Raw genomic sequence first — 16,152 nt, forward strand, 5'->3', positions numbered from 1 at the left:
AAACACGGACAAAAGCTGAGCTCCAGAGGTGAGGTGAGAGTGGCTGCCCTTGACATCAAGGCAGCATTTGAACCGAGTGGTATCAAGGAGCCGTAGCAAAACTAGAGTCAATGGGAATCAGGGGAAAACTCTTCATTGGTTAGAGTCATACCTTTCACAAAGGAAGATGGCTGTGGATTTTGGATATCAATCATCACAGCTCCAGGACATCACTGCAGGAGTTCCTGAGGGTAGTGTCCTAGGCCCAACCATCATCAGCTGCTTCATCAATGACCTTCCCTCCATCATAAGGTCAGAAGTGGGGATGTTCGCTGATGATTGCACAATGTTCAGCACCATTCGCGACTCCTCAGATACTGAAGCAGCCCGTGTCCATATGCAGCAAGACCTGGACAACATTCAGGTTTGGGCTGATAAGTGGCAAGTAACATTTGCACCCCACAAGTGCAAGGCAATGACCATCTCAAACAAGTGAGAATCTAACCATCTCCCCTTAACGTTCAATGGCATTACCATCACTGAATCCCCCACTATCAACATCCTGGAGGTCACCATTGACCAGAAATTGAACTGGACCAGCCACATAAATACTCTGGCTCAAACAGCAGGTAAGAGGCTGGGAATTCTGCAACGAGTAACTCACATCCTGACTCCCCAGTGCCTGTCCACCACTACAAGGCACAAGTCAGGAGTGTGATGGAATACTCTCCACTTGCCTGAATGGGTGCGGCTCCAACAACACTCAAGAAGCTCGACGCCATCCAGGACAAAGCAGCCCGCTTGATTGGCACCCCATCCTCCACCTTCAATATTTACTCCCTCCATCACCGAGCACAGTTGCAGCAGTACTTACCATCTGCACTGCAGCAACGCACTAAGGCTCCTTCGACAGCACCTTCCAAACCAACTACCTCTACCACCTAAAGGACAAGGGCAGCAGATGCATGGGAACACCGTCACCTGCAAGTTCCCCTCCAAGTCACACACCATCCTGACTTGGAGCTACTTCACCATTCCTTCACTGTCGCTGAGTCAAAATCTTGGAACTCCCTTCCTCACAGCACTGTGGGTGTACCTACACCCCAAGGACTGCAGCAGTTCAAGAAGGCAGCTCACCACCAACTTCTCAAGGGCAATTAGGGATGGGCAATAATTGCCAGCCTAGCCAGCGATGCCCACATCCCCTGAATGAAAAAAAAAGATCGGCAGCTCCTCAGATGCAGCAGTTCCAATGGGTGAGGCGGTGGGGGGAGGGGAGTGGTCGATCAAGAGGGTGGGGGGCGGAGGTTTTCCAGTGGGGGCAGCTTGTGTCACGGGGGGCTCTCCATTGGACACAGGTTACCCAATCAGGAACCCCCCCCCCCCCACCAGCCTATAAGGAGTCTGCCTGGTAGCACTTGGCGACCTCTTCAGCTGGCGAAGTGCCCGTCAGCTGCTGGTAAGATAATAGCGACGGCGGGGGGAGGCCCTAAAGTGGTAATTAATTGGCCCGTTAAGAGCCTCAATTGGCCTGGTCCAGGCAGGCCATTTGCTACCTCCCTTGCTGTTGGTAAATGACAGCGGGGGCGGGTAGGCGACGGGAATAGCACCCCCTGTCTCCCACTCCATTTTATGCCCCCAGCCAAGTCTCATTCAGGCCCCAGTTTCAGAAACTCCCTGAATGCTGAGTCTGCCCCGATTCTTTGCTCTCCAGCCCCGCCCGACTGCATTCCACACGGTTCCAACTCCCTGCGGCGATGGTTAGGTAATGTCACCGACCCAGGGCTGGAACCCAATCCTACTCACTTTGCCCACCAGAGAGAAGATGTGGGCCTTTCTGCATATGGAGAAAAGCAGCAGACAGCCTCAACATGGGCGGTGAACCGGCCTGAAAGGAGAACGGACTGCAAGGAAAAGACCGAGGAAAGTGCGAGAGACAGGAAGTGCAAGATGGGAGGAGGGAGCGCAAGAGGGAGGGAGGGGGAGTGCAAGAGAGATAGAGGAAGTGCAAGAGGGGAGGAGAGAGCACGAAAGGGAGGGAGCTAGTGCAAGAGAGATGGAGGGAGCACAGGAGGGAAGCTGGAAATGCGAGAGGGAGGGAGCATGAAAGGTGGGGAAGGGAGCATGAGAGGGAGGAAGCTTTCCAAGTCCAGAGCTACTGAAGTTGAGGCGAACAGTAATTACCACACTCCAAGTTCAGTGAACACTATTAATTGCTCATGTGCCAGGAAACTACCTGCAAAGCAACAACAGCCGTCTCACATACAGAGTTGAGACTTGTCTAAAGAATGCTTCCACTGTGGTGGTGCTTACCTGCACCGGACAGAGTGTCTGCTACTGGTACAAAGTGTAATGCCTGTGGAAAACTCAACTACTTTGCTCGTGTTTGTCGCTTATTAGCAAAATGAACTACTAAGACCAATACCAACAGTAGGGCGTCGGGTATGTGTACCACAACAAAAAGGCAATGTAGCTAATGTAGAGGCAGATCACTCTGAACATACTTTTGTGTGACAGTGATCATTGGCTGCTCGGATGTAGATGCTCTCATAGACACAGGAGCACTGTCAATGTTATGGAGACAAAACATTCAAGAAACTGCAGGATTGTCCCACTCTCTGCAAACCAGGGAAAAGGAACATTTTCCCCTACAACAGTGACAAACCGGCAAAAATTGTCAGAACTTTTGAAATGCCAGTCTCATTAAAAGACACTAGAACGAATGCTCTATTCTCCATCATATCTGGAGAATGTGACATGCTTATCAGTTTCCACATAGCAGCAGATCTGCACACGATTGCAGTTGCATACACAATTCCTCTGCATAACTAAAACATTCTCAACTGTATGCTGATCGCTTCACTGATATCGGCAAGCTGAAAGTGTTGCATGTAAACTACATATAGATTCCAGTCACACATCAACAGCGACAAACACCATTACAAGCCGAACCCAAAAGTGAGAACCAGATTAGAATCTGCGTTGATATGAGATCACCAAACCAAGCCATACAATGAGGAAAACACTTGACACCGACAATCGTTGATATCATAGAGAACTGAACGGCGCTAAACACTTTGCTAAACTTGCCCTCAATGCAGGCTACCAACAAATCGAGCTTGCAGAAGAATCATGATATCTTACTGAAAAACTTGCTGCTTTGAGTCTGTTTTTTTGCTATATTATTTTCTCCTTTTTTCCCTCAGTCTGTCTCTAGTTGCTTTTTTGCTATATTATTTTCTCCTTCTGCTTTTTTCCCTGTCTGTCTCTAGTTGCTTTTGTGTAGCAGCAGGAGAATGTGCAGCAAGGAAATGGTCAAAGGAAAGAAAAGAGAGAGAGAGAGAGAGCAGCTAAAAGGATGTTGATTGATTAACGGCTGTGTGATGGTGCAGAGATGTGAGCAGCCTCTGATGAGGACAAACGCCAACTGAACCTGGTATTCCCGGGCAGTGTCCCATCCAAGAAATAAACAGGACTGAATCTGCTTAGCTTCCAAGATCAGACAACATTGGGCATTTTCAGACTAGTGTGGCCATAGGCATGTACTGACTGGCTTTCTTGTTACTTAAAGACACATAGTCCTGACACCCACTTTTTTGTTAGCTTGTCGAATCATGCTGCACTGTAGGACTTATATTTTATTTTTCCTTCCCCCCGCTACCCCACTTCCCCACCTTACTATCTCTGGCTGCTCTGCTTCCCACAAACACAGACTACAAGCTCCACCTTTACCTTCAGCTTGGAAGGTACCTTAGTTTCGCCACTCACTCACTCACGTACATACACACAAATGGTGCTCCCTGATGCCTCAAAATAGAGACAATCACAGAGCAGCCTTTTCTCCCACGTACTGTTGCCAACTCTAGTTGGAGTTATTCCTGGAGTTTTGATCATGTGACATTCTGACCACATGGCATGTGACCATGTGAGGCCTGATCATGTTGCTGCTGTGTCCTGGTGCTCCTCCCCCAGTATCTGTTGTTTTGCTATCTTACTTTCTCCTGCTTCTTTCCCTCTGTCTCATCCCCTTGATTTTGTGTATCAGGAGGAGAATGTGCAGCAAAGAAATGGTGAAAGGAAAGAGAGAGAGAGAAAGAGCAGCTCAAAGGATGTTGAGGGTGCAGAGCTGTGAGCAGCTTCTCACAGTTTCATCGGCAGTTTCCCGATCAAGTGAAAACCTGAGTCTTCTTAGCTTCTGAGATCAGACGTTTTCAGACTAGTGTGGCCTTAGGCATTGGCTAACCAGTTTTCCCTTTACTTAAGGAGACACGTTCTTGTGGTTCATTCAAGTGTAGGTCTGTTAGTCTCTTTGGTTAATAGCAAACTTATAGACTCTAATAAAGAGTGCAATTACAGAAGAACACTTGGAGATAATCAGGACCAATTCACATTAGATTTCTAAGGTCACACTTGACCAATCTTGTAGAATTTTTGAAGAAACAGAAGATAGATAAAGCAAATGTACTGGATGTGACTTGTATTGATTTAAAAAAGCATTTGATAAGATAACACAAAAGACAATGACAAAAGTCATTGCTAATGGAATGTGGTCACGTGTATGGAGAGCTATTCGGAGCAAAGGATAAGGATAAAAGGCAGTTGCTCAGACTGGAGAGATATGAACAGAATTTGTTTTGGGCTGGTAGGCGTCTCTTTAAATTCATCATTGTTCAGGAGAGTTTAAAAAGCTCCCTACATAAGCTCAGTCAGTATCATTACATATGTTGTGAGGGTTGTTATTGTTGTCTCTCATGTAACAGACTTGAGATTAAGTCAAACACACAAGTTCAATTTTTTACACACGCTAGTTCATTTGTGCCTGTTATTTTTTTGAACAAGGCTGGCAGCTACTAATTGCTAATGAGCTGCTGCAGCCTGTCAAGGAGTATAAAAAGAGAAATTTGGGAAGAGGTCTTTGAGTGAAGTTGAATTGAACAAACTGAAATCTTCCTCAAAGGGCAGCCAGATTTTAGCTGGCCTCCATAGCTTGTAATGAAATAAGAGGGAGGCAATATATAACAGCAAACTACAGAATGGAGTTAGGCTGGCAGAATGGGCAGACAGGTGGCAGTTGCAGTTCAGTTGAGAAAACATTAATACATTTTGGAAGTAAGAATAGGGAATGGAAGTTCAATGTAAGTGATAACATTTCTAATGGAGTAGAGAAGCAGAGAGCTCTTGGTGAGTCACTGCACTGGTGGATAGGCCATTAAAAAAAGAAAATGAAATCCTTTGGTTTTGTAGTAAGTTGGAGAATGAAAATGCAAGGAAGTAATGCTCAACTTGTACAAGACCTTTCTTAGACTACAGCTAGAATATCGTGTATAGTCTGGAGTATCCCATCATAGGAAGGAAAGAAAGCGATGGGAAAAAGTCAGTGTAGATTCACTGCGATGTTACCAAGGCTGTAGAGTCACAGTCATGAAAAGAGACATGAGAAGCTAGAGCTTTTCACTAGAACTGAGGGGGTTAAGGGGTGACCTGATAGAGATTTTCAAGATTATGAAGGGTTCTAACAAGGTAAATAGTGAGAGATTGTTTCCACTGCTGAGATAATAATGAGCATTCACAGATTTAAGATAATCTCAAAAATTGGACGGGAGATTAGAAATTTTTTTACACACGCTATCCTGACGAGAAGTGCATTGATAAGAAAACAGAAACAAATGGATGAGTTATGAAATATTAGAACAATTTTAAAGACTGATACATTTGCTGTCAACAAAATGGAGGACAAGTCCCATGACCCATACCATCTCCTGCACTAAAATACACATTCATATCTACCAGAGCTAAAACCAATTAACCCCATCTACATGGAAATCAAACAGTTTATCACACATGGATGTGAGCTAGACACAAAATGAGCTAAAACAAAGACACTCCCAAACTCTACATCTCCAGCCACCCTGTGAGCAGCCGTCATATCAAAATGGGGCCATCAAAAGCAATTTGTATAGTCATCAGGAATTGAAACCTAAAGTCACATGGGTAAAACTAACACATAATGAGTTTACCTTTAAAGGTAATTGTTTTGAAAAACAAAGTGGTCTTTCCATTTCTGACATCATGTCATCAACATCAGTTTGGTCTCCCTAACCACATGGTCAACATTGAGAGCCATCTTGAATTCCAGCACAAGGCTGAGAGAGACTAGTTCCAGCTAACATTTGAACCCTGCTGAGACAAGTTGAAAGCAAACTGCAGCAGAGAAAAGAGAGTCCTTTGAAACAACTCCTCCATCTGGGAAAACTGAACTAAGAGTATCAGCGCCATCTTCAAGCTGAAGTGAACTGCCGGAAAGCTTCAGCAACCCAATAAATACAAGACAACCAGCAAACAGGCCTGCAACTTTAAATTCACCTTCTGAGAGGATGCCACAGGTTTTCCTGAAGCAACAGACTTCCACACCTTGAACTCTTAACACCTCTTCCCCTTTCCCTTCTGGTGTTGTGAACATTTTGGGTGATGAATATTGTTCAATAAATATTTAATCTGTGGTCAGTTGGGAGGTGAACAATGGAAACCAGCCTGCATCACCCACCTGGCCGTAATACAAAGGACGGTTAGATTATTGAATTCTCTGTCAAAAGCTGTTGAAGCAGAGTCAATAAGCACTTTTAAAGGGGAATTAGATGCTTGAAAAAGAGGAGTATTAATAGATACAGGAGGAGAATGGGATTAACAGGAGTATTGAAGGAGAGTGGATTTAAAAAGAGGAGTTTTCAAGAGTACAAGAAGTGAGCAGGGGAGTGGTATCAGAAGAGGTGGCTCATGTGGAGGAAAGCACAAGTACAGACCTGAAGGGGTGGAAAAGCTGGAATGTGCTGGAACATTCCAGATTCCAAGTTTGGTACTGGACTGGGTGTCATATGACGGAGTTTGTTGAATCTTGGTCAAACATTAGCAACAGCACCTTTCATGTAGTAAATACTTCGCATATGTCTTTACCAAGGAAGAAGATGAAACCCAGGCAATGTTGAAAGAGGAGGTAAGTCAGACACTAGAGGGGTTTAAAATTGATAAGAGGAAGTATTAGATAGGCTGTCTGTACTTAAAGTGGATAAAGCACCAGGACCAGATGAGATGCATCCAAGGATACTGAAGGAAGTGAGGGTGGAAATCGCAGAGGCATTGGCCATAATTTTTCAGTCTTCCTTAGACTCAGGGGTGGTGCCAGAGGACTGGAGAATTGCAAACATTACACCCTTGTCCAAAAAAGGGTGTAAAGAGAAGCCCAGCAACTACAGGCCAATCAGTTTAACTTCGGTGGTGGGAAAACTTCTAGAAAAAATAATTAGGGACAAAATCAATTGTCACATGGACAAACGTAAGTTAATTAAGGGAAGCCAGCATGGATTTCTTAATGGAAAATCATGCTTAACTAACCTGCTGGAGTTTCTTGAGGAGGTAGTAAAGAGGGTTGATGAGGGTAATGCTGTTGATGTGGTGTACATGGACTTTCAAAAGGCGTTTGATACAGTGCCACACAACAGACTTGTGAGCAAACTTGTAGCTCATGGAATAAAAGGGACGGTAGAAACATGGATGCGAAATTGGCTGACTGACAGGAAATAGTAGTGGTTAATGGATGTTTTTTGGGCTAGAGGAAGGTTTGTAGGGATCAGTGTTGGGACCCTTTCTCTTCCTGATGTATATTAATGATCTAGACCTTTGTGTACAGGGCACAATTTCAAAGTGTGCAGATGATATGAAACTTGGAAGCATTGTGAACTGTCAGGAGGATAGTGTAGAACTTCAAAAGGACATAGACAAGCTGATAGAATGGGCAGACAGGTGGCAGATGAAGTTCAATGTAGAGAAATGTGAAGTGATTCATTTTGGTAGGAAGAACAGGAAAGACAATATAGAATAATGGATACCTGGAGCAGAGGGACCTAGGTGTATATGTGCATAGGTCATTGAAGGTGACAGGACAGGTTGAGAGAACGGTTAATAAAGCAAAAAGTATCCTGGGCATAATTAATGGGGCATAGAGTACAAGAGCAAGGAGGTTATGTTGAACTTGTATAAGACACTAGTTCGGCCTCAGCTGGAGTATTGCGTGCAATTCTGGGTGCTGCACTTGAGGAAAGACCTGAGGGCATTGGAGAGAGTACAGAAAAGATTCGAGAGAATGGTTCCAGGGATGAGGAAGTTCAGTTATGAAGATAGATTGGAGAAGTTAGGACTGTTTTTCTAGAAGAGAAGGTTGAGAGAATTTGATAGAGTTATTCAAAATCATGAGGGGTCTGGACAGAGTAGATAGAGAGAAACTGTTCCCACTCGTGAAAGGATCGAGAATGAGAGGGCACAGATTTAAAATATTTGGTAAGAGAAGCAAAAGTGACATGAGGAAAAACTTTTTCACGCAGCAAGTGGTTGAGGTCTGGAATGCGCTGCCTGAGAATGTGGTGGAGGCAGGTTCAATTGAAGCATTTAAAAGGAAATTGGACAGTTATATGAAAAGGAAGAATGTGCAGGGTAATGGGGAGAAGGCAGGGGAATGAAACTGAGGGAGTTGCTCTTTCAGAGAGCCAGTGCGGACATGATGGGCCGAATGACCTCCAACTGCACTGTAACAATTCCGTAAAAAACCAAAAGCACTGAGTAAAGCAGACGTCAAGAACCTACTTCTTTGAGAGGTATTTGAGATCCTGCAGCCAGGAGGTTCTGGAGTGTGGTGAGTCCGTGTGATCTTCTGAGGCTCCTCGTGGAGGGTTCGGGACCAAGAAGATGAGGAGGAGAAAGACCAGGAGTCCCATACACGGGGTCACCTGTGGAATTGAGCAAATCGAGTGCACTGCTGATTTAAATATTTAAAATATAATCAGAAGCCAGCGTGACTAGTTGTTTTTCTACATTTACAGATGTTAAAAGATGATCCTGTGAAAGAACTTTAAATCTAAAGTATTCCCTGGTGGACAAACATTAAAGTATTCCAATCAGTTGTCTCAAATTATAGCCTGCCTGGTGACGTGCTACAGCCCAGCTTCCATTTGGGCAGCTGTCATTAAATAGAACAGTATCAGCATCCTCCCTGGATATTGTTGCTGTTGCTCCCTTAAAACCTATGACATCTTCACAAAAGCATATCAATGGCTACCTGTTTCATTTTTCATATGCTGACTGTGTGAGCATTAGATTATGCCAGTGATTAACAGCTCAGCGTTAAACTCTTTCTACGACTTGGATGGAGTGCGCGTTAGCGGAACAGAAGGCAGGCAAAGCTTCTACTCCCTATCTGTATGTGGGGCATCTGTGAGATTACAGTATCCAATTCACATAATGAGGGGTTTCATTATTATGGTCCCTTGTCACACGATCACATGATTAGATATTTGGTGCACTCCCGATTTATAGGGGATGCAGGATTCACTTCCTGGAGAGTCTGGTGACACTAGACTTGAGAGAATTGATTGGGAGTAATATTGACTTTGTGCAATAAACAGCCAATACCACATCAGCAGCCTGCTTTACATCTCTCCCAATTTTCTGCAATTGACTTTAATGAAATAACAATCGGGAGAGAGATAAAACAGGCTGGTAATTTGCTATTGCTCATCTCACACTTTCACACAAAGTCAATATTAACCAATTGCGTTTCCATGTCAACTTTCCCCTCCTCACTGATGAGCCTTTGCATCAACTGCAAGAGGGGGTGGGTCTGATTTAGGATTCCTCCCTTGTATTGGAGGTATTTTGTTGGGTAATGATAGAATTCCTGTAACAATTATACCACAACAGTAAACATTCCAGTGTTAATTACACAACTGGTCTTACCCTCATTGCCCAGTGCCAATCGCCAGTCAGTTTCATTACACCGGACCCAAGGATGTAACCCAGGCCACTGCAACAGAACAGATAAGACATGATTAATTCTCCTAATATTCCAACAGAGAAAGCAGCAAAGTTTATCCTGTATTACAGACCCTCATCTGCCCAACTCAGAATTTTGCCATATTAAACCTCCCAGCTGTAATGATCAATTCCAATGTCAGAGAATCGAACTTAATCGAAATCAATTCTTATTTCATTGAAGGAAATGCGAAGTGTAATTTGAGGTGATTAACAGATGTGTGGTTTTTAATGTATATGCCCATCAACGAATGCAGCCCCTAGGCCAATGATACCAGCCATGATAAATGTCACCTACTGTGGTGAACATTCACAACTCATGGATCCAACACTGAGTAAAAGCATCAATGTCTTGTTGTAGAGTGTCCACTGCTTGGAGAAAAATGGAGCTCACCATAGTTTGGAGCTCCTACATAGCCACAGGGATCCTGGACCTCTACAGAGGACAACTGATGCCTATATTAACCTGCGCTCTTGGGTTGACATCAGTTTGTGGAGTGACGCATTGCTGTTTTATTAAAAAGGGGAGTTTACCAATAAAGTCTACTAAAACTGTAAAAAACACATTTTATCATACTTACACCTTCCCATTTGCTTATTTTGCTTAAAATTGTAAAATGTTGACATTTGTTGAAATGGAGAAAAATATTTGAATTTCCCAAGGCGTGCAAATGCTTTCTAATTACTGCTACATTCAATTGGACAGCTGAATACTGGGTTGATGTCCAGTGGGAATACTTGTATCCAATGGGAGTGGGTGTGGGTGTCTCCCAATCGAATGGGTGCCACTTCGGACACAGTCCTCCAAAGATAAAAACTATGAGGAATGTGGGAAACCAATTCAGCTTCTCTTCCCTAGTGAGTTTCTGAAGGATCTTACATTTGAGATTTGAGTTAGGACCTGGCCTTGAGCAAAATACAGTAGGCAGATGGACTATCATACTTCCAGTGCTGTCGTTCCTAAGTCAGGTTTTTTTTTATTTCCAAAATATACTTTATTCATAAACATCTGTAAAAATTACATTGCCAAACAGTTTCCAAACAGCACCAAAAAATACAAACATTGCAAGGGAGATCAGTTTCCTTCAATACTGTCATGAGTTTCTTCCCAACCCTTCCGTTTCACAATTGTCATGTCAATTACAGTTTTACATTTACAGCAATTCAGAATATTAACGATACAGTTCGAGGGGTTTCCCATGGATCCAGCCCCTCAGTCCAGCTTGGTGGGGGAACCTTACACTGTGGTCTTTCCCCATTGAGCCTTTGCTGCGGCTGCCCCAAGCTTTAGTGCGTCCCTCAGCACGTAGTCCTGGACCTTGGAATGTGCCAGTCTGCAACATTCGGTGATGGACAACTCTTTGCGCTGGAAGACCAGCAAGTTTCGGCCAGACCAAAGGGCGTCTTTCACCGAATTGATAGTCCTCCAGCAGCAGTTGATGTTTGTCTCGGTGTGCGTCCCTGGGAACAGCCCGTAGAGCACAGACTCCTGTGTTACAGAGCTGCTTGGGATGAACCTTGACAAAAACCACTGCATCTCTTTCCACACCTGCTTTGCAAAGGCACATTCCAGGAGGAGGTGGGCGACCGTCTCTTCCCCACAACAGCCAACGCGGGGGCACTGTGCGGAGGGGGCGAGACTTCGGGTGTGCATGAAGGATCTGACGGGGAGGGCCCTTCTCACCACCAGCCAAGCTACGTCTTGGTGCTTGTTTGAAAGTTCTGGTGATGAGGCATTCCGCCAAATGACTTTGACGGTCTGCTCAGGGAACCATCCGACAGGATCCACCGTTTCCTTTTCCCGTAGGGCCTTGAGGACATTCCGTGCAGACCACTGCCTGATGGACCGGTGGTCAAAAGTGTTTTCCCGCAGAAACTGCTCCACGAAGGATAGGTGGGACAGCACCGCCCAACTGCATGGAGCGTTCCGCGGCAATGTGACCAGGCCCATCCTTCGCAACACCGGGGACAGATAGAACCTCAGCACGTAGTGACACTTGGAATTTGCGTACTGGGGATCGACACACAGCTTGATGCAGCCGCACACGAAGGTGGTCATCAGGATGAGGGCCACGTTGGGTACATTTTTCCCGCCCTTGTCCAGAGATTTGAACATCGTGTCCCTCCGGACCCGGTCCATTTTAGATCCCCAGACGAAGCGGAAAATGGCTCGGGTGACTGCCACGGCGCAGGAGTGGGGTATGGGCCAGACCTGCGCCACGTAGAGCAACAACGTGAGCGCCTCGCACCTGATGACCAGGTTCTTACCCCCAATGGAGAGAGATCGCTGCCCCCACATGCCCAACTTTTGTCGTACCTTGGCTACTCGCTCCTCCCATGTTTTGGTGCACGCCCCGGCCCTTCCGAACCATATCCCCAGCACCTTCAGGTAATCTGACCTGACGGTGAAGGGGACAAAGGATCGGTCAGCCCAGTTGCCAAAGAACATGGCCTCGCTCTTGCCGTGGTTAACTTTGGCTCCCGAGGCCAGTTCGAACTGGTCGCAGATGCTCATCAGTCTGCGCACGGACAGCGGATCCGAGCAGAAAACGGCGACGTCATCCATGTACAGGGAGGTTTTGACCTGAGTGCCTCCGCTGCCTGGGATTGTCACCCCTCTTATGCTCGCATCCTTCCTAATAGACTCAGCAAAGGGTTCAATACAGCAAACAAACAAGACCGGGGACAGAGGACAGCCCTGTCTGACTCCAGATTTGATCGGGAAACTTTCAGATTCCCACCCGTTGATTGAGACAGCGCTACTGATGTTTGTGTAGAGCAGTTGGATCCAATTGCAGATTCCCTCCCCAAACCCCATTTTGGAAAGCACTAAGTCAGGTTTCTTTTTCCAAAATATACTTTATTCATAAAAATCTGTAAAAATTACATTGCCAAACAGTTTCCAAACAGCACGAAAAAATACAAACATTGCAAAAGAGATCAGTTTCTTTCAATAATGTCATGAGTTTCTTCCCAACCCTTCCGTTTCACAATTGTCATGTCAATTACAGTTTTACATTTACAGCAATTGAGAATATTAACGATACAGTTCGAGGGGCTTCCCATGGTTCCAGCCCCTCAGTCCAGCTTGGTGGGGGAACCTTACACTGTGGTCTTTCCCCATTGAGCCTTTGCTGCGGCTGCCCCAAGCTTTAGTGCGTCCCTCAGCACGTAGTCCTGGACCTTGGAATGTGCCAGTCTGCAACATTCGGCGGTGGACAACTCTTTGCGCTGGAAGACCAGCAAGTTTCGGCCAGACCAAAGGGCGTCTTTCACCGAATTGATAGTCCTCCAGCAGCAGTTGATGTTTGTCTCGGTGTGCGTCCCTGGGAACAGCCCGTAGAGCACAGACTCCTGTGTTACAGAGCTGCTTGGGATGAACCTTGACAAAAACCACTGCATCTCTTTCCACACCTGCTTTGCAAAGGCACATTCCAGGAGGAGGTGGGCGACCGTCTCTTCCCCACCACAGCCAACGCGGGGGCACTGTGCGGAGGGGGCGAGACTTCGGGTGTGCATGAAGGATCTGACGGGGAGGGCCCTTCTCACCACCAGCCAAGCTACGTCTTGGTGCTTGTTTGAAAGTTCTGGTGATGAGGCATTCCGCCAAATGACTTTGACGGTCTGCTCGGGGAACCATCCGACAGGATCCACCGTTTCCTTTTCCCGTAGGGCCTTGAGGACATTCCGTGCAGACCACTGCCTGATGGACCGGTGGTCAAAGGTGTTTTTCCGCAGAAACTGCTCCACGAAGGATAGGTGGTACGGCGCCGCCCAACTGCATGGTGCGTTCCGCGGCAATGTGACCAGGCCCATCCTTCGCAACACCGGGGACAGATAGAACCTCAGCACGTAGTGACACTTGGAGTTTGCGTACTGGGGATCTACACATAGCTTGATGCAGCCGCACACGAAGGTGGTCATCAGGATGAGGGCCACGTTGGGTACATTTTTCCCGCCCTTGTCCAGAGATTTGAACATCGTGTCCCTCCTGACCCACCCCTCCCCTCCCCCACCCAGCCCGTGCACCCGTGCCCTCCACCACCTCCAGTTACTCCAGCTGGGTCAGAAATGCAGAAATGCAGATTTGCAGTGGGCACACACCAGAAGATTCTATGGCTCCATTTGTTGGAGTCCGAGCCAATGAGGTTATTTATTTACAAATGGACCAGCATGCCTTGATCCCAACCATAATTTCATTACAGAGCACAGAAAGAGGGCAAAACCATTAATAATGCATGTACCTTCCCACTGGAATCGCAATGTAGAAGATGGAGATCATCAATGTCCTTTTATCACCTACATAAAGGTCAGCAATGATGGTGGGGGCAATGGTAGAGTAACTGGCTTCCCCAATGCCAACAAAAGCCCGGCACACAATCAGCAGCCAAAAGTACTGAGGAGAAAAATAAATGATGACTCAGAGCAGAAGTCAAAGAAATATCAGCAAACATTTTTCAATACGGAGGATCATTAACTGTGTGTGACAGGTGCAGTGTGATAACACACTGTCCTTTCTCCTCTGAGCTCCTGGGTTCAAAGCCAGCCCAGGTCTATTCTGAACCACTACTCAATTTATCTGGTAATATCCTCTTTTGAGTTCCACAGAAACATTTCAACACAGATTAGAAAAAAACTTCAATCGATTGGGAGAGATTTGAAGATTAATTGAACACCGCAGGTCTAGCAAAGTTAACAGGAGGGCAGGATGAATGTGGTTTACAAAAGCCATCTGAAAGCAGAGATTAGATAACTATTTGTTAGTCACACTATGGTTTAAAATTTCTCATTATACCATTCCTATTTGTTAGCTGCTGTATGTTTGATGTCCTCCGTAATCATGAACTTCATCCAATACAGTTACTGATTGATATTCCATAGAGCAGCTATTTTTTTATTTGTTTGTGGGATGTGGGCATCACTGGCAAGGCCAGATTGTCACCATGGACAATTCTGAAGCTTGTTCGATTTCCTTGGCATGTCAGAGAGGAATTTTTCCAGACCTGTTGCTGAATTGGCTCCATGCCTTTTATCTCTTGCTGTTTTTGTCTCTCCCAGGAATCAGCATTAATAGTGCAAGGATCCTGTGCAAGGTTGCACCATCTACTGAACTTCATGGGCCTCTTGGCAGCCAGTTTCCTACACTACAATAGTGACTATACTTCAGAAAAAGTACTCCATTGGCTGTAAAGCACTTTGGGATGTCCTGAGATTCTGAAAGGTGCTATATAAATGCAAGACTTTATTTATAATTCTTTAACAGTGACAAACAGCTATTGAGCCGCTATCCAGTATAAGAACCAGTTGTGGAATGAATGGTCACAGTAGAAAACTCCTGTACAGTGGCATGAGAAAACTCTGATTTAGCCAGAAGACACTGCATGTGCTCAGGCCTATGATAACCAGCTCTTCTCAAGAACACTTTGAAGTGCACCACAAGGGCGAGCCAAAGTCAGCAAGGAGTCAACTTAAAGTTGACAACCCTCCAGGATTGTCCAGGAGTCTCCAGGAATTATAGATTAATCTCTTGGACACTGCTGCAAGGAACCCAGGAGAAAAGTCATTGTGGTGTTAAAAAAATTGTGTTTTTTCTTTGAACACTTTTCTTAGTCATAGAAATATCAGATATGAGGAGAACTCTTTTCCTCAAAAGGCAGTGGAAGCAGAGTCTTTGAAAATTTTCAGGCAGAGGTAGATAGATTCTTGATAAGCAAGGAGGTGAAAGGTTATTGACGTAGGCGGGAATGTGGAGTTGAGGTTACAATCAGATCAGCCATGATCTTGTTGAATGACAGAGCAAGCTCAAGGGGCCGAGTGGCCTACTCCTGCTCCTAATTCATATGTTTGTATCAGACATGGGACTATAGGCCCATTGACTGACATTCAAGAAGCATCCAATCGGGTAACATTCAGTCCACTTTCCTCTAGGTGTGTGAAGGTGGGGGCACTGTGACGATGGCAGACATGTAGGAATGGGGCTGGAGGTCACATGATGAAATCTCCAGGAATACATCCCATCAGAGTGGGCAAACCCTAAATCAATGGCTGGGGTTTTCTGTTTCTGCGAGTCTCCGCCCATTTACTTTCACGGGTGGATCTTCAGGGCCTGGCAAGCACAGAACCTCGGCTGATATCTTGAGGAAGAGGAAGGAGAAAATTGGGGGGAAAGGTTGAGAGGATAGGGGACACTTTTAAGATCCTGTGGAACTCCTTACATTCCTCAGCTTTCCCTTCCCCCCCCCCACTCAAGCTTGGTGTTCTGCAGTCATGTTCTCTTGATTTATCTCATCCTCTTGATCGGATACTGAATTGTGG

General features: G+C 45.6%; 1 protein-coding gene across 1 annotated transcript in view; it reads right to left on the reverse strand.

Annotated features, from left to right (window-relative positions):
* LOC137346567 (protein spinster homolog 3-like) overlaps window positions 1-16,152 on the reverse strand; it is a 164,443-nt gene that overhangs the window by 88,141 nt on the left and 60,150 nt on the right. Inside the window, exons 4-6 of the mRNA XM_068010080.1 lie at window positions 14,082-14,233; window positions 9,763-9,829; window positions 8,614-8,756 (exon numbers count right to left, since the gene is read on the reverse strand). Of these exons, the coding sequence (XP_067866181.1) occupies window positions 8,614-8,756; window positions 9,763-9,829; window positions 14,082-14,233 (362 nt within the window). The remainder of the gene's footprint in view (window positions 1-8,613; window positions 8,757-9,762; window positions 9,830-14,081; window positions 14,234-16,152) is intronic.

Source organism: Heterodontus francisci, chromosome 30 (genome assembly GCF_036365525.1).
Source record: "Heterodontus francisci isolate sHetFra1 chromosome 30, sHetFra1.hap1, whole genome shotgun sequence".
NCBI classification, from domain to species: domain Eukaryota; kingdom Metazoa; phylum Chordata; class Chondrichthyes; order Heterodontiformes; family Heterodontidae; genus Heterodontus; species Heterodontus francisci.